The sequence below is a fragment of the Dermacentor albipictus genome, chromosome 2 (genome assembly GCF_038994185.2).
Source record: "Dermacentor albipictus isolate Rhodes 1998 colony chromosome 2, USDA_Dalb.pri_finalv2, whole genome shotgun sequence".
NCBI lineage: Eukaryota > Metazoa > Arthropoda > Arachnida > Ixodida > Ixodidae > Dermacentor > Dermacentor albipictus.
In genome coordinates, this window is record NC_091822.1 from 54,030,814 (window position 1) to 54,053,352 (window position 22,539).

The 22,539-nt window shown below is 48.6% G+C and overlaps 1 protein-coding gene across 1 annotated transcript in view; it reads left to right on the plus strand.

The window, feature by feature from the left end:
- Positions 1–5,177: 5,177 nt before the first annotated feature.
- The window catches only part of LOC135901810 (neprilysin-2-like), a 38,904-nt gene continuing 21,542 nt past the window's right edge, over positions 5,178–22,539 (plus strand). Inside the window, exons 1-5 of the mRNA XM_065431652.1 lie at positions 5,178–5,335; positions 13,782–13,886; positions 14,363–14,774; positions 19,008–19,636; positions 21,572–21,885. Of these exons, the coding sequence (XP_065287724.1) occupies positions 14,429–14,774; positions 19,008–19,636; positions 21,572–21,885 (1,289 nt within the window). The 5' untranslated portion in view covers positions 5,178–5,335; positions 13,782–13,886; positions 14,363–14,428. The remainder of the gene's footprint in view (positions 5,336–13,781; positions 13,887–14,362; positions 14,775–19,007; positions 19,637–21,571; positions 21,886–22,539) is intronic.

The following is a 22,539-nucleotide window of genomic DNA, read 5'->3' on the forward strand; positions in this document are numbered from 1 at the left end:
GCACTTTAATCACTTTACGTTGGGTGAACTTGCGCCCGACAAACAGCTAAGCGAGACTCTAACTACAACGGCCACAGTCTTTTCGCAAGAGTTCGGCACCTCTTGTTCTTCCCTCGGGTCACTCGCTGATGACGCGTTGCTCCGACCGCACGTGCCTCGTGAGCCCGTGTTGCCCGCTTTACTGCCGCTATCTTTCGCAGGTAGCAGTAAGAAACAGGACGGGCGCAGGAGGCAGCTGGCACACGTAATTTGAAAACATCTTGTGTATCATGCAAGACAGTGCTTAATCTTTCCTTTTTGCGCTGATCTAAGAGCTTTAAAAATACAACAATTACCTAAAATACTTTTATAGATATCGAAGTATCATGAAACACTGTCAATAACAAAAAGTGGGGTCTTCCAGGGCGCCTGTGAATGAGCCAAGTGAGCGCGCGGTCCAGCGCGTTTTTGTGGATGCAAGCCACCATTCCTCGCGAGCCGCGGCCTGTGGAAGGCGCGTAGACGCGAGCTTGCGCACGTCCGCAAGCGTACGTATGGTCTCGGCTTAAGTACACCGAGTGTTTTCGCATTCCGCCCCCATCGAAATGCGGTCATTATGGCCGGTATTTGATCCCGCGACCTCGTGATTAGCAGCCCAACACCATAGCCACAATGGAACCATGGAGGGTTCGGAACCACTTCCTATCCGAATCTCGAAATGCATTTGAAATTAAAGTAGGCTATTTCATAAATGTTTTGCGGGAAAATTACTTCAATGCATTCAGCAGGGGCGAAGTTATTGGCAATCAAAGGTCGTCTATGATTCCGCTCGCGGTGCATCCGCTCCGTCTTCAATGCCTTCAACTGCGAAGGCTACGGCAGAGCGGGGCGTGCTCACAGGGCTCCCTCCGCCTACATAACGTCACCGTGGTGAGTAGTTCAAATTACATTTTGAATATTCACATAGACGCCACTAAACTAACGCTTTTGACGCCTACGACGTGCCAGACGCGGTTGCCCTCAGCGAGCTGCAGTGCGCTCAACCAGCGGACTCGTCGTGGCACCCGGCGGTGGCCGCGCTATCTGCGCCACGCAGCAGACCGCAGCTATGGGCACGCAACTGCAGTGCGTGTGCGCAGCGCTTGCTTTGTGCACGTCAGGGCTGGAGTGCCCGTTCGCGCTCGTATGCTCCACTTTGCCCGTGCTACGTGGTGCGGACCGGCTTTGTCCTGCACCAGCTTGACCGACGGATAGTAGCCACATCACACTTGCGCAGTTTGAAGCGCCATCAATAACTCAGTACGGAGAGAGATGTGCCGAGGAGTCTAACCAGAAGCGGTCAGGAGCGGAGCGCGCGCTGGCAAGTGCGCGTGCGGTCTGAATCTAAGTTTCGCGTGGTTTGAAGCTCGTCGAGTATTCAAAACTAGTCAAAATTAGTCGAGACTGGACCCCTACGACACCGATAAGCAGGGTGGCCACTGTTTAGGTCCTACGCGAGCGACCGAGCGTGAACTGACGATAGTCGGCTTCGACTGGAAGCACGACATTATTATCGAAATTCGAAAGCATACGTTGGCTTACGTCAGCCTCTTAATTAGACTGCGTCAATAGATGTGCACAGTAGCAGTAGGAAGAAGTGCACCAATCTAAACGCCTGATGTCAGCTATTGACCGATAGCAGCCACGTATGGGAATCTAAGATATGACGAAATAAAGCATCCTGAAAAGAGTGAGAAGCAGGCTTTTGTTTAAAAAATAGCTTTTGAGAAAAAGGTGACTTAGCACTCCTCTTGTGAGCTCCACGCGTTGTGCACGACTGCAAAATTTGGCTGACATGTTTCACAACAGCGTATGCTATCCGCCGACTATGCTTTTTCACCAAGCATGAGGGGCGGTACAGTGCCCCTTTAATAGTGTAATATACGGTACTCCGCATTGCCCCAATGTTCTAACATTCACTCTAATGACAAAGCGAAGGCGAGCGACACCTCTGGCGGGACAAATGTTCGTCCCAAAATTAACTTTATTTTGTAGATTTCTCCAGTACTTCGCAATGTAGCCAGTTAGCGTTGACACAAGCGGAGCGATTGAACCTAATCCCAGTCGCTAAAAATTATGTAGGAACGTCGACAAAAATGTGAGGTGCATAATTTTATTCGTAGCCGCTGGAGAATGCGTTACAAGGTTAACTTAGGTTAAGGTAGGTTAGGTCCTACATTCGAAATGCTTTGCACCTTTTCTAGGGACTCGTTGTAATTACAGAACAGTTAATTGTCTCTTTATTGTAATGTTAGTCGCGCTGGCTCTTTTCGCGATAAAGTGTAACCACTGACTTGAAGCAGGTACAGAAGTGAAATATTGGCTGCACGAATTGTAATCAACAAAAATCTAATCCTTTCGTTATTGCTTACTTAACGTGGAACGTTGAAGATCATTTGAAACGATGTTTTGCCTTCAGTAACGTAAAACGTAATCTTAATGAACTCTAGGATTTTGGGTGCCAAAACCACGGTATGATTATGAAGCACGCCAGCTTGTAGGGCATTCCTGAAAAATTTTGAGTGCATGTGGTTGTTAACGCATACCCAATGCACAGTATATGGGCGTTTTTGCACTTCAGCCCAATCGAAATGCGGCCGCCGCGACCGGGATTTGATGTCGCCACCTCATTCTCCTCATTCTTAGCAACGCAACAACATAGGCACTATGCCACCATGGTGGGTTTCAGCAGCGTGGTTGCGTGTAGCAGTACTCGGCTTAGTGAAACAAAATTGCCCCTCATTTCCAGAAACCTCTCAGAAAACTCCCAGAAACATCTAAGTCAGCAACTCAGAACTTCCTACTTCTTACGTAATCAGTTTTGCTGCGTTTAAAGAAAGCCCCTAAGTATGAAAAAGAAAACTGTTTTCGGGAGCTATCTTAGGATGAATGTTCACGTTAATGTGGCTAGCATTGAAGCACTGTATTGAAGCATTGAAGCACTGTATAGTAATCTATCAGGCGTGTATGACACCGGGCTGCTTTCTCGCGCTTCCCCTTAGACACGCTTTGTCATCTAGCGTCGCCGTAGCAAAGCTCCCGTGTGTGAATAAATATGATGACTGCGCTGGCGATGAGATTCGTTAGGAATGCACCATTTCCACCTGTACGTGGAAGTGAGTTGTACAGGCTGAAATGCAGTTTATGGTCTGAGGTTCCAGACAGGCAGGCAGTTTTCAGACTGGGGATGAAAACATCTGTGTCACGGTGACTCATTCGTAGCGTGAAAGTCTTTTTACCGCGTGAAACCCCTGGGTGCGAGCCGCTGTGTGGCGCCTCAAGCGCACGACGGAGAAAAACGTGCCTGCTCTCCCGGCTATACTGCGGTAGAAAAATGGTAGTTTGTGCTGATGAGCTCGCGCAGGGGTGGCACGGATCTGCGACATGTTTGCCAGGTCGTCGACCTATGTGGTACGACAAATGCTGCCAGACGTGTCTGTAGAACTGGGAGAGACCACTTCGGCCATTAGGCGGAGAGATGTGCGGTAGATAAGGTGAGCATGCGCACATCCAATGTCTTCCTTGACAGCAGTTTCTAATTTCTAATAAGTTGGCTGGGACACACTGTATGATGGAAATCCGCGGTTGTCGAACAAGGACGGATGGTGCTGGGAACAATACAACTGAAGAGTCGACCATGTACCCATCATTGTATTGGTACTATAGTCGACCTTGTAATATTGGGTAGACGTTGCTCAAAGGCCCGCGGTGACATGGTCGCCCCTCCTAAGTTGTATCCATAATCATAATTCCCGTGCAGGTACAGCCAGGTGATCGAAGACACTCCACCAGCTTCAGAATTTGTCTTTACCAGATTCAATAAATGTTTGGTAATACTAGTACTACAATTTCAAGTGGAGAAGACTGCCTAATTACCATCGGGACAACAGCAGAGAAGCTAAACCACTGCATCATGGTGGTGGGGGTCTTCCGAATGATTGTGGTGCAAGTCTACCAGATGGGGCATTGGCGGTCTTCCACTTTGTTTCTTTCGTTTCGTTAACTAAACCTTTTGCCCAACAGCGATGAGATGCCCATCCCGACGCGCCACGGTGGCGCAGGGACTATAGCTGAGCACGACGTCTATGTTTCGGTTCTCGACCACGGCAGCCCCATTACTACTGAAGCGGGATTCACGAACGTCCGTGCACTTAGATTTGCGAGCCCACTGAAGAGCTCCAGGTGGTCAAAATTAATCTGAGGCCTTCACGGTCACGTCTCCAGCAACCGACCGTGTGCAAATTCGTGTGCTCTACAATTCTGAATGCGAACGAAATTCTTTGTGAACTGCACCCACTTTCCGGGAAAGGTAGAAATAAACATTCATCCACATTGAGGCAGGTCGTCTTCCTCGTAGCGCCCCGTTGGCTCGCGCCACTCCGCGTGTCCGCTGTGTCGGCTCGGGGTGATGCGTTCCTTTCTAACCTTTTCCACGCCAACATTGTCCACTGGGTACGTGCCACTAAACGCATTCCACTCTCCAAATTAATCAACATGATATACAAAACATATTGTAGCACTCTTCAATGAAGCGCACTAAACACACTGGTTTATTGTGGGCGAACTTGTGCCCGGAAACTCAATATTAAGCATTCTAACACTTTAAAAGAAGAGTTAACAGGAGCCGATACCACAGTCAACCACGTCTCTCCGCCGAACGCACTATTCACTCGCCCCGAAGGCCAAGAGCCACGCCGTGGCTTCTCATTGGACGGCGGACTCGGGCGCTGCCGTGAGCGCGTGCACGGGAGACACGCGCTGTGTCGCCATGCGCGAAGCGTTGCTGGCGCTCTTCTAATGGCGATGCGACGAGTAATGGGTTTCAGCGATGAGACGCTTGGAAAGGTGCCTCACGAGAGTGCTCGTAACTGGCATGTGGAGAGCTCTCCGCGGCAATATCACCACCAATCACGCACCCGTCATACGAAATATTGTGAATCGCAATAACGCAACTTCTTTTTTTCTTTAGTACTGCTACTTCTAGTGAAAACCCGCTTGACCTCGACTGCCTAATATTTGTGCAGCCTCACCGCATCTATCTGTTCTTTCCCTCGGGAGTGATTATCACCCTTTATTGTCCGGATTAGGCGCCAGGCTCATGGTGTTATGCAATTCGCATGCTCCAGAAGCAAGTCTCACGAAGCGTTCTTCATCCGCGCGTGCTTTCAAATACACCAAAGAAGAAGAAGACGAAGAAGAAGAAGCACTTTGATCGGGACGAGCAGCACTACCGTGTCAGGGCAACAGCTTTTTCGCCTCAAAGAAAATCGACCAGCGTCTCTGCTGTGCCCATAGGGACCGCATCTCAGGGACATCGGTAAGTGCTGGAAAATGCAAAGAACCGCATTTATAAGCGAAGAAGCGTTTATGTGGAGCAAGTATTCCCGAAGCGCGGTGCTGGTAGCCCTAAGCCTCGTTGTCACGCATGTCTCTCCCGCACTCGCGTACTACTTTCAGCAGCAATGAAGGAAAGGCTACGGGGGCGGAGCTTCTGCACATGTGTTACTGCGCTGAGTAGTCGGGCAGATACGCTTTCGGTTTCTTGGAAACAGCTATTGAATGTGAGTAGCCTAAACGTGCAATGGTTTCACATTCACCGATTACTGAATTATGTGTTTGATATCTTATATTATTAGTACGTAAGAATCTGCGTTTTCTGTTCCCTAGCTTAAAGCTGACGCTAATGAAAATGTGGGACTGTATTCAGAAGCGCTCTTACTGATGCATGCTACTGTGCCAGCCACTAGCGATGTAGGACATATTCGCGAAAGCGATCAATTAATCACAAACAGCACTTACGAACGGAAAGCTTTGTGAATTCGACCCCTGGATTCCTTGTGCGTGTAGGCGGCTGCTATGTTATTCGAGTATAACGACCATAATCAGAATCGCCTCGGGATTGCTAGGACGGCGCTTCCGACATCGGGCCACCATCCGTTTGCTGCTGTCACTTAGCTGCGAGGACGGGTTGCGAAAGTGCAGCGGTCGTCGGGTCATCTCTGGAGGCTGGCACACGTGCCTTTTTTAACGCGACCACATTTCAGATGGCAAAATTATACCACGGATATTATTTAGCGAGAGCACGCGGCAGCTCTGTATGCTTGAGAGGAGCTGCAGCGTCGCGCATTGGGCCAGCTATTTTTTCTACCATATGTGCCCATTCATGCGGGCTTTTCTTTATTTTTTTCGCACGAGCGTAGCGCTCCCCGCATCATAGCACTCTGCCCCTCCCCCCTGAAGTGCAGTCGAGATTGGCCAAGTGGTTGCGGATGCCGTGGGTGCCGGAAACTCGGGTTATGCGCAAGCCGTCTCCCCTCCGCTCTTCCTCCGTTTTCCGCCTCCTGGTCCCGCTGCACCCTCCTCCTGCGCTTTCGTCCTCTCTTCGCTGTGGCCTTTCTTTTACCTACCGCTGCGCTCTGCGTTCACTTTCATTCTTCGCGGCACTCTTTTGATCGGTTACGCCTTCACCGCCGACGCTCACCGCAGGAACTGGCTATTAAGAGCTGCGCTTTTAAAAGACAGAACAACAACAAATATGAGGGTGACAGCAGCAAGAAAGCGAGGGGGGAAGTATAGAAAAGAAAAGGGCTCCCATGGTTTATATGTACCTAAAAGTGTGGAAGAGAATGATAAATTAAGTGTTAAGGGAGAGGCAGGAAACGTAGGAAAATGGAGAAATAAGTGAGGTTGAGAATCCAGCTTAGCTGCTGACATGACGTGTTTTGTGGCTTTGTTAGTGATATGAGAATTTCAGGTTCAAGTTACAGCTTTTAGCTATTCTAAGTTGCCACGTGGCATATTGGTTCCGGTCGGGTGCAGGCATTTAAATTTGCGTATGAGGTATGATTCTGCATATTTCCTTTCTCGAGGTAAACGGAAATTTGTAGTAGGTATATAGAGACTTGCTTTATCTAATATATGGTCATATCCATTGAAGTGGTCCGCTACTTCTTTAGGTAAATTGTGTTTGGTACCTGCGCAATGACCTTTGAATCTTGTACTAAATTGTTGTCCGGCCTCGCCTATGTATTTTTTGTTATAAGCGGCGCATTTTAGGCAGTAGACTGTTGCTTGACGTGCATTTGAAACCCGAAGTCACCTTGTGAAGATAATCGGAAGCTGCACTTTTTACTGTAGTAGTAGATCGAATATGTTTGCATGTAGAGCACCTGGGGCTGTCACAGAAACCAGATGACTGTTTCTTCGTCTTTGTATTTAGTTTGGCATATACACGAACGTCCTTGAATCTAGTGTTGCGTCCGTAGCCTACGCTCGGTGAGTCAGGAAAGATCTGATTCATTTTGTCGTTGCTGGTGGGAATTGGGTAGTATTAACTGAGGACTTTGTTCACGTTTGGGAGTGCGTTTGAGAATTTAATAGTAAGAAGACGCGCTGTTGTTCTTGTGATCTTTGGGCGGTGTTTGAGTACCTCGGCTCGATCATGTTTGGTTGCATCCGTGTAGGCTTTTTGAAGGGCAGTGTTCGAATGGTTGCTGTTTGATAGGTGAAATGTTTCTTTAAGGTGATCGACTCTATCTATGTGATCATGATTTTCAACGCAAATGCGACGTAGTCCCGTGGCTTTATCATTGAAAATGAAATGCCTTGTTTACAATTTATGGGGTGGTGGCTTGTGGATTCTAGGTACCGTTGTTTATCAAAGGCGTTCCTATAAAGCGTTGACTTTAGTGTCGCATTGTCAATATTGGCGGCGAGGAGTTACGGAGTCGCCCTCTATAGGAAGCGCCTCGCTGGCGTAGTATGAGGGATCACGTGGCGCGCTCCTCATAGGTTTTGCTGTCAGCGCTCACTGAAAACACCACGCGTGAGCTCTCCCGGACATTTCTGTGAGTACTTTCGAAACGAGAGAAGTTTCTTACTGTCCAAATAATAATCTTGGGCAAACTGAAAACACACAATCGTTTACAGCCGCTATCTCTTTACTGAATACGTACAGTGAACGCCACTGCGCGCGGTCGCCGCGATGGAGTCTCCCGAACCGGCTTCTTGCGTGAAAGGTAGGTAAACGCTGAGAGCAAACTATGTGAAATATGTTCTTATAGTGTTTGTATAACTAAATGGAGCGTAATAGAATGAAGCCTCAATGCAGCGATCGCGCAGATTCGCAGCGACCGACTGCGCGTCTGCATGCTTGTCCGCGCACTGTTTCGCTTTCTGCGCGCGCGCGTTTTCGCACCGTGCCATGAGCTTAAGGCCGCAGAATATGAGCATTTGACAGTATACAAGCAACCATTGTTGCGTGGGCGCTATCAGAGCTGTTCAAAAATAATTTCATTGCAGAGACTTCGACGCCTACGGGACTGTGATGTGCCGTCGCGACGATTCAATCTTTTTTTCTTCTAAATTCTTTGATCTTTCAATACTATTTCTCTAGTTGCGTCTCACTGTATGTTTATCGGCGTTCTCAGCGTGCAATTTCCCGCTGCTCCTTTTTTTGTAATCCAGTGCATTAATTCATAACACAAACATGACCATATGCCATGCTTTCTTTAAATGTGCTTCTTACCACTGCCTTTCCACTCCACTGAACTTGCCAGTAGCTATAGTATCGACAAGTTCATAGACTAAACCGTCATGACATTAGTCGGACAGCGGACTCGGGCGAGCGTCTCAGTGCGCGTTTCCAGAACATCGCAGGCCCGGCACCGTAGCAGAAATCTTCCTTGCGTCTGTGCTTGCTGGATACCCGAGTTGTAGCCGATGACTGTTTGCCGGTTTTATGTTTCGCGAGCCAAGCTTCACACAGCTTCTTGTCCTGCGGCTACGTGCGAATAAGGCTGACACCGGCCTCCGTTACGTGCGTCCAGCTCTGCGACACCGAGCAGTAGCCTACCATGTCGCGCGCCTTCAAAGGCAGCCACTACCTATTGTAGTGCTTTCAAGCGTTGTAGAGGAGACACTCGAAGCGTGAAAATTTCGCCACTAAATGAAAACCGCAGCGTACGAGGGAATTTAAGCTCGTTTTCAGCTCGCTTCGGCGCGCCCGAAGCAGACGACGCGGCCGCTATGCCCACGTGATCCCTCCTAGCACGTCACGCCGACGGTGGCGCCAGCTTTTCCAGTGGTGGAGCTCGAGGCCAATAAAATATTGTGTCCAGGAAGTTTATGCGCTCAGTTGAGGATTCCGATGCGAGTTTTATTGTTAGGTGAAAACGATTTAGGAATGTTACAAATTTACCTAGACTGCCTTGACCATGTCCCTATATTATGAGTATGTCGTCTATATATCGTAGGTATGTATGGGGTTTGTCTGTAAATATGTTCGCGTAGGTTGATGCAAAACTTATACCTATGCTTGTACCGTGTATTTGTAGGCAGTAATTTTCCTCAAATTCGAATTAGCTATATGTTAGAACTAATTCAAGAAGAAACAAATAGACTTCAATAGAGTGTTGTGCATTGTGTTTGAACAGCGTTTCTTTTATCGAAGGTAAACTATCAGGGATTGGGATGTTGGTGTACAGGGCCATGACGTGTAGTGTTGCGACAATTAGGTTTTGCGGTAGTGTGCCCTCAGCATTAATGTCCTACATAATTCTCACTTGGTAGAAATGTCTTGTAGAAATTACGGAGGTGCTTTGGCAAAGTCGCCGAGGAAGTGTTTAAGAAATGTGGAGAGGCTCTCTGTCTGGGTGTTGTTGAAACTACCCGACGTCCCGGGTTATTAGCGGTGTGTAGTTCAGTGGGTGTAATATTATGAATACTTGGAAGGAGGTAGAAGCGTGCGGCAATTTTGTTGCTTAGTTTAAGAAATGTGAATTCTTACAGTGCTATCAATTCATCAGCCAAAAGTGATTTCAGCTTGTTGGTAAATGTTGTGAATATGTGGTAATGTCGGCTCGTTGTGTAGGTTACGTTAATGTTCTGAGTTGTTTGGCTGTCTGTAAGCCTCGCGCTTGTACTTCTTTCTTAGCAAAATAATAGCTACACCTACACCTTTATCTGCTTCCTTAATGACACTGTCGTTCCAGCAAATAAGATTTTCAATGATACGACTCTCTGAAGAAGTTACGTTTTTTTAGGTCGCCTAATTAACTCTCTTGGATTGGCTTATAATTTCTTTAGTGGCAGTTTTAAGATACAGGTCGAGTTCTATGGCTTGTTCTAGTTCGGGAACCTAAGTGGATTGCGCTCTGCGCGAAGTCGTTCCGGTGTCTGCTGCGTTGTTGTCTGCTGAAAAATGTCCAATACGCATTCGCAGGAAAAATTTCGAAAGGTCCTTATGAAGCTCGAATTTATTTATTGTGTTATTCGAGGTACAAAAGTTTAGGGCCTCGCTAAGCACGCCTATTTCTTCCCTACTGAATGTTTTTGAAATGTCTACAACATTAGACTGGTTTATTTTAGACTTCAGCCACGTCTGGTATTTCTAGATTCGAGCTCCTTCTTGTTGGCGCGAGGTGGCTATTTGCATGGAAGATTCTTTTTTTTTATTAAAGTTTTTTTTCATCTGTTCTTGAACCAATTTTTGTCACTGCATTTCGTGGTAATGTTCTAAACCTTTCATCTCGTCCGGTGTCAGAGCAATGTTCTGAAGTCTGTAGCCAAAACTCTCGAGTTGTTCGCCGCAGTGTTCCTCCGGTATATTTAAAAGTGAGAGTCCGGCATTGTTCAATGTTGTTTGCTAGTTTGAACACTGGTGTGGTGGAATGTTCCTATAGCTGGTACAGCCTTAAGTGCTAGTCCTTTAGGGCTTATATTGTTCTGTGTGCAGTCTTTGTACGTTTTCAAATGGAAGGTGTAGCTCGCGCGTCTTTTGATAAGTTTTCTAGCCTGTACAAATTCGGCGCTTCGTTGCTGAGAAGGGTGATTAACTTGTAATGGCTGTCATTTATTTCCCTTTTGGCGGGTAGATATGCACGGATGTGCTCCTATTGTCCAGGTTTCTTCCTGCATGCCTTACTTAATTCCAGATCCGTTTGTGTTTGACTTTGCGCGTGTGCAGGTGGGCGTGTGGATGTCTGTGTGAATACTTCCGTGGCGGATTTCGTGTTGTCTGTGACGGTTGTGTCTGCTTGCACTGCCGTCAATTTCGTCCTTGGAGTAGTGTGTGTCAAGTGGCTCGTTCCACATGCCGCTGTCTGTGTTCCGCGTGTTCCCGATGTGACGGTCGCAGTTGTGTTGTTCGGGGTGGCATGGTTGGCTGAGTTGGTGGGGGTGGTCTCTGAAGTAGATTTGACGAGTGTTTTTCTGTACTTGTCCTTACTAAAGGATCTGATGTGTTGGGAAACTAGCTCTATTCCTGTGCGGTTCAGATGGAAGCCGTCCTTGTCATACAGGTTTCCGTGAACGCCTTGTTTCCAAGCGCGCCGCTTCCACAAAACTTAACATGCTGCTCGTGCAGCTGAGTGTGAGCATCGCAAAATTATCGCAGTTCAAGCACCTCAGCATTGCGTGAAGGCAAAAAAAAAAAATCAACTGGGTTATTGACGCGTGCACCGCCAGCTTTCTGTGCACGCTTGTCATACACTTCTTTCTCATTGCGCGAACAAGAACCCTCTAATGCGGCTCATTCATGTGCATGAAAAACGCAAAACAAAAAAAAAACGATCAAGTTAATACCCTGCAGTCTTGTTGCACTTGTCATAGCGGAATAATCGCTGCGTGAGTTGCGAAGTCGACATCTGCAGCCCATCGTCCTCTGCTGTCCTTTCTTTCGTACCCAAAACACGCTTTTGGATACGGGTAGACATCCGTGGGCTTTCTGTCCGGAAAGTTAACCGAGCAGACCCAAAACAAAGACACCGAAATGCGGTAAACGGCGCTGTTCTCGCAGGCAGGGCGCGCACCGTCGCGCTGTTTACTGCAGCCAAATGAATACCCACCTCATTTTTCCACTTGTGCCTAAACTTTCCCCTTTTTTTAAGATATAAAAAAAATCTACCTTGAGAACTGAAGCATAGGGTAATGATTCGTTATTTTCAAATGAAGGCTTAAGAACGCAGACACAACAGAGACCAAAAAAGCTAACATAGTGAATGTGTTGTGCCTTTCGTCTGCATTATGTCTGCGCATTTTACGCCTTCCATTTAAAACGAAACTACAAAATAGGATGCCTGCTCGCCGCAAAAAGTGCCTTTAAAGAGCGACCCGAGTTGCAATTTACTAAACTCTGGAGCTTCCTTTACATGTGCTCACGTCGGTTGTCTTGCGAGGTTACACAGTAATGGCAGCAAGGTCACTTACTGTAGGAATTATGCAGGTGGCAAAGAAAGCGAACTGCGAAGTAGCACGCACTTGGTCCTTCCAGCTTCTAGTGCCCCGACCTTGTCTCGAAAGAACGCTCTCATAAGCGCTCGGAATATCACGACATTTGTAAATACACTTTTTCAAGCAAGCTACTCTAGGTTCAGAAGCTTGTGATGTCGGTTACCTTCTTTAGTAGGCTGTAGTAGTCATATGTTTGTTTACTTTAGAGAAAGGACTGCTCCATCGCAAGGTATTCAAATACTTGATATGCTTACTGAGCAGAGTGGTAGCGCGAAGCAAAAGAACCATTGAATGACGTCACAAACGGGGACGAGCGCGCGTCCTTGCTTGTCTCGTCATCCATTTGTTCTTTTGCTTCACGCTACCGCTCTCCCGAGTAATCATGACATGCTAACTAGCCCAAGCCGCTACCCCTTCTCGTGACGTACATTATAAATGCATGTTTTTGCATTTTCATCAAGAGTACCTGTGCTTATTACAATTGAGGGAGAAGCTACGGCCTTGCATCGAAATTTCTTTGGACGCATAGCCATTGTATAATTTCTGGGCATGAGGTCAGGTTTACTGTTGCTGATGTATACGTCCCCTTTCCTACTTCATGCCAATATTGTCATATTCTTGGGCGGAACTATTGCTTTCAGATTTTGCCTCAACATCGTTTTGTCTTTCTATCATAGACATTACGCTTGAATCGTTAGGGCGCTTTATGAACGTTCTGGCTTTCAGCATGGCTGTCAATGAAACAATCTGTGCTTTTTTAGGGTAAAAACTTTTCTGGTAACCATAAGCCCAATAGGCTCCCCCTACTCTGACTACTTGTGGTCGAAGGTACGAATTAACGCAATAGCGAGCACGGTTAGTGGGCCACTCAGGGACGTGCGTGTAAGGGCAAAGTACAGTACGGTGCCCATTCAGTGTGTACCGCACGCCCAGCTCCACCAATTTCTTTCTGCCCTCTCTCATTTCACAATAAAGACTGCGCATGTCTTCGATAATCACATTCCTGAATGCGCTGCTACTGACAAAACTAGCTTCTTTACACTAGCTGGTCAATGATGGCCATCGCACAGGGTGGCATGCAGACCTTCTAATCCCTATGTAATCGGTGTACCAGCGGCGCGAAAAACTAGGAGCACGACATTAAAGGACACACACGAAACACACACGGTTACAAACTGTTGATTCGTTTCTTCAAAACACGTCCATCAGAGGGATGAGATAACTAACCCAGATTAAAGTTTTGACTCAGCATCTCTTCACTTCTTCTGTTGCTTGCACTTTCACATTCACTCTACAACGTCTTCCCTGATATGGCTGAGAAGTACAACACTATTATACTTCGTAAAGCAGCTCTTTGCAGTCGGAAGGTTGTCGAGCACGAACTGCACGCGATCAGGAATGGAGACAGGGGGAACACTGTTTTTTCACCGTCTCTGGCATTGAAACAGACATGAAGTTCGCAGCAGCGCTTGGCTGCGTGCGTGTCACATCTGTGCTCAGGGTCACTTTCCTCGTGTTTCATTATCCTACAGCCGCGAACGAACGGCCCGCAAGTTCGCGTCGAGAGAGTCAGCCGAGCAACCACCACGGCGGACGAACTCCACGGGCGGCCAGGATACGCCGACGCACAACCTAGCGTGAGTGTCCGGTAACTCTGTTTCTCGTGCTTTGTCTACTCCTTCGCCGCGTTTAACGCCTCAAATCGACGCATGGGTGCATTGAGACAAGCCATGCTGTGCAGCTCCGGATGAATTTTAATGATTCCGGGCTCTGTAACATGCACCCGAACGCTCGGTACAACAGCATTCTTGTATATGCGGCCACCGACACCGGGAGTCTCGTTGAGAAAGTTTGCTAACCATGTCGCAATTCACCGAGTGCGCTTGGCAGATATGGAAAGCCGGTATGCGCGGATTCGGCGAATAAGTGGGGAGCGAACGCTACGATAACCAAACTAGTCACAAAAGACGATCCTCCTTTCGAAGCAACGACATTACGAATCAGGATGATCTGTTTTCTGAGACGTTATACAGCGCGAGGGAACACTCCCCGTTGCCGTCCTCGGTGACGAAGTGGATGGCTTCTCTTTCTGGACGGGGCTTTTCTGTTTCAGTCCTCTGCCCGAGAAAAGGTCGCGCCCCCAGAGTCCAACCGAGAAGGCGCCGACGCGGCTGCCGCGATGTCCGTCCAAAAGAGACGGCGACATCGCGACGCCTCGGCGGTTGGCGGCGGCAAAGGTGTCGGGCATGGAAGGCGGCGCGGCCGCCACAAGAGCCCTCGGGAGCATCCCCTGCGCCAGCAGCACCAAAAGCAGAGCAGAAAGGCTGACGACCTGGTCGAGCTCACGACCACCAGCAGTGGCGGGGAGCGAGACCAGAGCAAGCTTCGCGCGTCCGTCTCCCGAAAGCGACAGCATTCTCCTGCTCGTCCCACCGGGTGTGGCCAGGCCGTGGCTTCTCCACCGGGCGCCTGCTTGCCCACCTCCACGTCGTCGGAGCCCACGAAGACATCGCACATTTCTAAAGGTGGGGCAAGTTCAGTGCGAGTTCAGCAATCACGATGACGATGATCATGATGATTATGATGATGGTTATGATGGAGTGGCGCAGGCACAATGCAAGAGTTAAATTCCCGGTTCCACTTGCCAAAACCATGATCTCACTACGAGGCACGCCACCGCACTGGGGGACTCCGGATTAATTTTGACCATGGGGTGTTCCTCAACGCGAACCCAACGTACTGTGCGTACGCGAGGTTACTCGTATTGCTTCCCGATGAGTATAAGGTCACCGCGACGGGGATCGAACCCGCGACCATGCGCTCAACAGCGTGACGCCACAGCGACTAGGCTATCGCGTCTGCTTGCATCGCGCACATTGAGTGCACTCGTTAAGCTCATTGAATGAGATGCAGAAAATACGGAGGGTGGGTGAACAGTCAGATGTGACTTACATAGCTTTCTTTATTTTTTATTCTTTATCAGTGGGTCCCTCAGCGCCACTAAGGCCTTATCGCGGGTAACTGTTCGTAGAACAAGTCAACCTTCTTGCAGTCCACCACTTCCCATGACAAATATTCCGCTCTTCGATGGTCCGGGCATTGCATAAACAAGTCCGTCCTGGAAGGATATAACCTAACCTCCTGAAGAATCCGGAGCAATTCTTCTGGAGTCTCCAGGAGACTCCAGAAAAACGTTATAGGCGGCTTGCGACAATACCGGTGTGTTAGCAAAGACGGCATAGCTGAGAAACCTCGGGACAGCCCACATATGCTTGCACGCGGCCCGTGTTCACAAAGTGGAACGTCACCATAATATTTCAGGTAGATATCCGGGTTAGAAAAAAATTTAATGTGGTGCTTTTGCAGCGTCTTCGGTCAGAAGCTTACCTTCATGTAGTACATCTGGAAGGCCGGAATTATCTATGCCGCATCGCACCATAAACGCGCATAATTTATTTTTATGGAATTTAAAATCAGAAGCTCAGTTCTGAAAGTATGTATTACGACTTACCCGCAGTTACTCCTTGTATGACAATACTGAATCATGTAGACTGTGGAAGGTAAATTTACTTTCACTCGAGCAACATTTGAAGCAGAGCCGCAGTGAAGACTTGCCTAATTGTAAGCATTACCAGGACTAACGCCATTATCCGGTATCGCGGCGAATTCACGACGCTTCTCGTTCTTGAGTGCCCTTTGCCATTTGCTGACCGCCTTTGCTAGTCATCTGCCTAGCATCTGAATTAGCTGAAAGTTTCTCTTACGAATGTTCGAAGTGCAAGAACTTTCTGTGAATACGGGTACTCATTTCTAGACGCCCTTAGAAGATTATTCCGATTAGACTACATAATGTGCAGGACAAATTATATGAACATGCAACTCATCGTGACGTGGCCGTTATCAAATACAAGCACAAGAAATTGACGTTGCCACTTTTTTTCTGTGTAAGAGTACACCAATAATATAAATCAACCAAACACACGAGAATTCCCTAAAGGTATCAGTGTGGCCGCCAAAGATCCGCCAAGAAAGGAAATGTGAGCACTTTCTTCCGAAGTTCGCAACACTGACATTCGTAGACGGCGACTGTTGTAGTTCCCAAGCAATGACACGCACGCGCGTGTGTGGGTAAATAACATATGAAGGAAATTGATAAATTGCGTCAATAAAGCATTTGTGCGCTTAATACTGAGGCATTTTCTAATACTAAGGCGTTAGCTAAACCTTAAGGTAAATGAAGTGTTTTGAGGAAAAGCAATTTACGAAGTTTGGAAATTGTAATCTGGTAGTGGTTTCGTGTCACGAATAAATTATAAATGACAATAGAAGTGTCCCTGTGACTGAATCCCATCGAAGACGCCCCAAGGGAGATAATGTCTGGCGAACATTAGATGGCGAAATTGAACTTCTAAACAACCTATTCGTAGTGCTGCAAATTCGCAACAGTATGTGCGAGGAATCTCCCTTTATGTGCCTGTTCTCGGCTGAACCTCTTGAATGAAGGGCCTGCTGTTGAAGCGGCGCGATTCGCCAAAGCTAGTCTTCCTCTTAATATGTCCACCGCTGCAGTCTTCGGGTCTTTCTTCGCTGTAATCTTTGTAAATGATCTGAAGATCAGGCGTCCGATCTCTAGTATGTGCGTGGGCGATTATCGTAGAACCCACGCATACAGAAGATCCGTCTGGCGATGAGGATTCACATGAGAAAGTCATTCCAGTGCATTGGCATAGCCACCAACAGTGCTTGGTTATTGGTTGCAAAAGCGTCTCTCAGGAATTGCCGTGAAATGTTAAAGGGTCCTCACTAGGTCTCCTAGTGTGGACCCTTTAACGAAATCTTCACTAGGTCGGACCACATTGAGCGGACAAGCGCCGTGCATACAATGCACACTAACAATCATGTCTGCTAAGCACTATACATCGCTACGCGCCGTAGAAAGAACTGAAATTTCAAATCGAGCGCCGTTTGCGGTTCTCCTCGCCGGCGCAGCGCTCCCAACCGGAGAGTCGACGCATATCGCACAAGTGCGCCTACGTAGATGGCAGCGCTGTGACGCTGCTCATGGTGACACCTGACTTCGAATATTATTCAAGGCAACATCTGTTATTTGCGTTATCTGCAGAACTGCTATTTGTGTGGCTGCAATAGACGGGCTAAAGTTTAGAGAACTAATAAAACACACGAACCGAATATCTGCGTGTTGTTGTTTTACTTTGCACCGCAGCAAGAAAGATGTGCTTCTGTTTCGCCTGCTTGTTACCACGTCGAGCAGTCGCACGTAGAGACAGCGAAAGTAGGCCATTTTCTACCAAGTTCCCGCGCGCGATCATGCTCTGTGATCCACCTGTGTCTGCCTCAGTGTTCGTGTAGCACTCACTTATACCACTACTGAGGTATTCTCGTGCACAGCGCGCAAAATCGTGCGCTGCGCGAAACGAGACAAACGCAACAGCTTGCTCGACGCCGTCAGCGGAAGTGCGCCGCGCCGCAAGAAAGCGAGGTTAAAAATAGACAGCTTTAGTTACACGTACGTAGAGGCTTCACGTACGCAAACGTGAAAAGCCTACGTACCTTACGTGCAGGCCATCTGAAACGCTGTTAGCTACACGTACGCGACGCACGCCAAGGGGGACCCCGTAGCTCCATCTATCGGGAAATGTGAACACGGCGGTAGCCAATTCAATCCTGTCGCCGTGTTTCGATGCGAGCCGTCTGCGCGCGCGCGCGGCCCGCTATCGCTTGTTCGTGATCTTGCAGAACTCCCGCGCGAAGCTGTCTGCGTGCGCAAGAAACGCACGCAAAGAATTGAATCTCACGTACGTCCGTGAGACGCGCGCGCGCCCGCTACGTTCTGCGCATGCGCACTGCTCTCACGTAGAAGCTGTACGTACGCAAAGCCTCTACGTACGTGTAACTAAAACTGTCTAATGAAGGCGGCGCCCGTAACGTCTGCGGCACGTGAGCTCCGGTATGGGAAACTTTCTCTTGCGGAGGCTAGACGGGGAAAGTGGAGAGAGTGCATCTCTTGGCAGTGGCGCTCGTCTCCTGCAGTCACGGGTTCGCGGCACTGAAATATTTTTCTCGCCCAGAACTTCCAGCGTATAACCGAAATTTAGTATGAAACCTTATGAGGGGCCCTTTAAGGAGGAACTATTTACTCACTACCACTCACTTGGCCAATGGCCCCAGTCTCTCACCAAAGTGCCTGGTTACAGAAAGGTCTTTCAGGAATATCACTTGGATTTTACGGAGTGACTACTACGTTCAAGAAAAAGTTGCGCATCTTGTTGCGCGTGTTCTTTCATGTGGGTATGAAACAGGATTTAGCGAAACATGTATTCTTCGGCAAAATCATGAAAAGAACGGCACGTCTCTCTTTAGAAGCGCTTGTTATAAATAAGAAGCAGTGTGTCAGTGAAGCTTCCATTTGCCATTTTTTTCATCCAATTTCAGCTTCTTAGAGTCCCTATTGTGATAGCTGTTCCGTAAGATAACACGGTGCAGTAGGTGGCCTTCATGATGCATTGAGCATGCACAGCAATCATATATGCGGAAACGGTTGGTAGTGAGTGCTTGTGTGAAAAAGTAATTGTGTGCCGCTGGGGGGGGGGGGGTGTCGTTCTTTCTTGGGTTGTTTCAGATTATGTGAGCGCGTGCGTGCGCGTCGTGAGTGTGTCCTGTTAGCTTTGAAGCAATTTAACGAAGTTGGATTACCAATTAGTCCAGCTGCAAGTTCCATTTCTTCCATTTGTTCCCAGGCCAGGGACTGCCGGACGCCGATCTCGTACACGCGAAACCATCGGAAGCCAAATTTGCCAGGCCCGAGACTCCGCTAGCGTCGCCACCTGTTGCCCAGCATCTCGCCCAATCCGCGCCAGGGCGCGGATACGCCGAATTCCAGCTTCCGATAACAAAGCCCGTTGTCTCCTCGAGCGAGTTTCCAGTCGCAGCTGCGCAACGGGGAATCGACAAACCGCTGCCAGGGGGCGCCGATCCGACACCGGAGTGGGCCAATCGAATGGACGGTGTGCCCAGCGTCGGCAGGGAATTCGTGGAGCTGGCGCAGCTGGACGCGCAGTCCACCGGCGGGAACGACGCCCAGCTGCCCGGCATCGAGGCGCTCGACAGCGACGACTCGAAGGACACCTCGGCGTCTCGCACAGCCGCGCAGCAGCCGTACGCGCTGGTGATCAGGACCGGGCACGCGGCCCGGAAAAATGGACCGAGCGACACCAGCAGCGCCTTGGAAAAGCAGCATCAGGAGTTGCCATCTACGACGCTGCGCCGGTGGCGAAAGGCGCTGGCGGCGGCCAGAATGGTGGTGTTTCTGCCCAACCGGCGAAGGCAGATCCAGCAGCAACAGGAGGAAGCCCATCGAGAGGAAGAGGTGAGGAACCAGCTGGAGTTCACATCTGCATAGGCTCCGCTCGCCCGTCTTAGGACGCCACCAGCGCTACAGTGAAGTGTGGCATCGGGGGCAGAGACTTCATCCTTGGCCGCTGATTCACGGGGACCAAGGATGTAGGGCACATCCCATGCAGGGCGCATTTCATGCAGGGTGCATTCTGCAACGACGCGCACGTTTAGCTGTGGCGTTACGCATTCACACCTTTATTTTGCTCTTCCCACCACCATGAGAGTGCTCGCTGCTGAGTCAGCAGCCACTGAGTATGTTAAGCTTGATGTGTACCACTGGATAAATATCCGAGCTGACAATTTGGGCTACGGCGTTTGTGGGCATTATTGACCACTCTACCAGAATGGGTTGGTGCCACTGGGTAGCGGCTCGAATGCAACGGCTCGAAGCAGCTCGAAGGCAACGAGCGAAGCCGGCTACAGAAAATTGAAGGAGTAGAGACCCATGATGGCGTCAGCAATGGTTCACTGAAGACCGGCCCATAACCTGTGGCACATAGTCGGTGGCCCATATTGACCTAAAGTGGTTCAAAAACAGTGGCACAGGCCGAGTGACCCAAGAAAGTCTGACGGTTGGTTTAAAACTTGGCTCCCTCAGGACAGCAGGCCGATCGACCCTTTGATGTTGGCGGGTAAACAGTTAGACACGGACAAACGCAGACACAAACAGATAGCCCTCAGGGTTAGGTTCCCAAAAAATCCTAGTTCCATTAAAAATACCTCGCCAAGGCTCATGGTTTCCGAGATCCAGTGACACTCGAGCTGGGGTCCTCAGAGGCCATGCAAAGATAGTCGAATTTGAACTTGGGTGCGCCACATGGGAGGCGAGCATTCTTCCGCGAGAGCGAAAGTAAGGTTACTTCCACTCCTAGTAATGAGCAACCCAAATCGCAATCGTAAAATAATAGGAAGGTAAGAGGACAGGAGGAACTATACGAGGATGGTAAAGTGAGCGAGTGGGATATTATTGGTTGTCAGCAGCGTACGCAGATGTACAAAGAATAAGGAGCAACATCCAATGTCTAGCATTGCACTCTTGCTGTCCCCTTCTTTGCTCTGAAATTACTTGTTTCTAAGCTTCCCAATTTTCAGCACTAAGTACTAGCATATATCTGAACTCGACGGAGCTTTTAATTATATCTGTGATGGTGCCTTCCTGAGGAATACGTTCACCGTGGCTACTACTTTAGACACTGCCAAATTACACGGTATTGTCAAATTCGCCACCTGCTCAGTATATAGTTGAAAAAGAGTGCAGCGACGCCCTCACCAATTGGCTTAAGTCGCCGATGTGGTGGAACTCAGCAGTGTCTAGAATAGCATTACTAATGCTACGGCTAGAATCAGTAGGTTTTCCTACGAACGCTACCAGAGGACACACTGGCACTACGATCCTTCAGCTGTCATGCGAACGACAGATATGCTTTGTCTAATCTTTGTGCATGTGTCTTCTGATGTTCTTGTGACGTTAGTTGTTCTTTCATTAATTTGTTTTAGATTTCCGAGCAATCGCAGTTTTCTAAACACGGCAAGACAACAAGTCTACTGCGTCGGCAGCGTAATCCTTTGTTGAAAATTATCCAATGCCAATGTTGCCAAGCTACTTGAAGTCAGGAGGATGAAGTTTAGGCAACTCCGCGTACTCTAGAAGAGTATAGGCTTGGACTGGTTGGAAATACATATTTACACTGGAAGCATAGCGCGGAAAGGACGATTGACTAGACAGGACAAGTGCTTGTCCTGTCTGGTCTTTGTCGATCGTCCTTTCGGCGCTATGCTTCCAGTGCAACCCCGTACTATGCCGTAATTTCGAAGCTTGTTGAACCGCTTCCTTACTATGCACATGCCCTAAAACAGTAGCAGCAGAGTTACCACTACAGGAATTGCTGCCGCAAACCTCGTGCAGGAAAGGAAGAAGAAAGAATCGAAGTCCAGCGCTCAACGCCGCACCCGGCTCGCGCTGTTATTCGCGGCCGCCTTGGTGCTTCTCGCTCTGGTCATCTGGCTCGGGGCCGACGACTCGGCGACCGGCGCCCCGTCGATCCCGCTTTGCACAACCGAGGGCTGCCGATGGCATGGGTTCTGGCTCAACGTCGCCGCGGACCCGGCGGCCAAACCCTGCGAGGACTTCTTCGCCTACGCTTGCGGCAAATGGAAGCGTTCGTTTGAGATGCCGTTCGACCAGCACATGCACCGGCTCGCAGCCACCGCCGTACAGAGGCAGGCAGACTCGAACCATCAACTCTCGTACAAGAAGCTTGAGACGACGCCTAAGCTTCGCCTTTTAGATGAAGATTGACCTCGGGCCCAACTCCGATGTCGCCTAGTCAAGTACAAGTAAAACACGAAAACGCTTTTCTGAGATAACCACTTGGCCGATTTTAATGAAATTTGTTACATTTGCGATAGGAGGCAAAATTCTAGTGACTGTTGGGAGCAGAATTCCGGCTGAAGACCTGAAATCTTAAAAAATGTCTATAAGTGGTAAGTTTGGAAAAATAAAAGCAGGAAGTTTACAGATTCGTCGCTCTCCAACCAGAACAGATATCGCAGTTCGGTAAACTGCATCCACTCGAGCATTCAAAGCGGACACATTTGACATGTCAGTTCTCGTCCTAATGTGAATTTTTTACATCGTCTACACGGTTTATACAATAGTCCCACTCACATATTAGTGATAAACTTGAAAGTCATGTGTAATACAGCAATGTTGTCAGCTTTAGATGTATTGTTATATGATATTTAGAGAATCGTTATGTTGTTTTTCATTGCTGAATTAGAGTTGTAAGCTTTAGAGTTTCGTTCTCTGAAGATTTGCGATGTTTAACAATTTTTATTGAAACATTGACGGCGTAAGTCGAAAATTCGGTACCA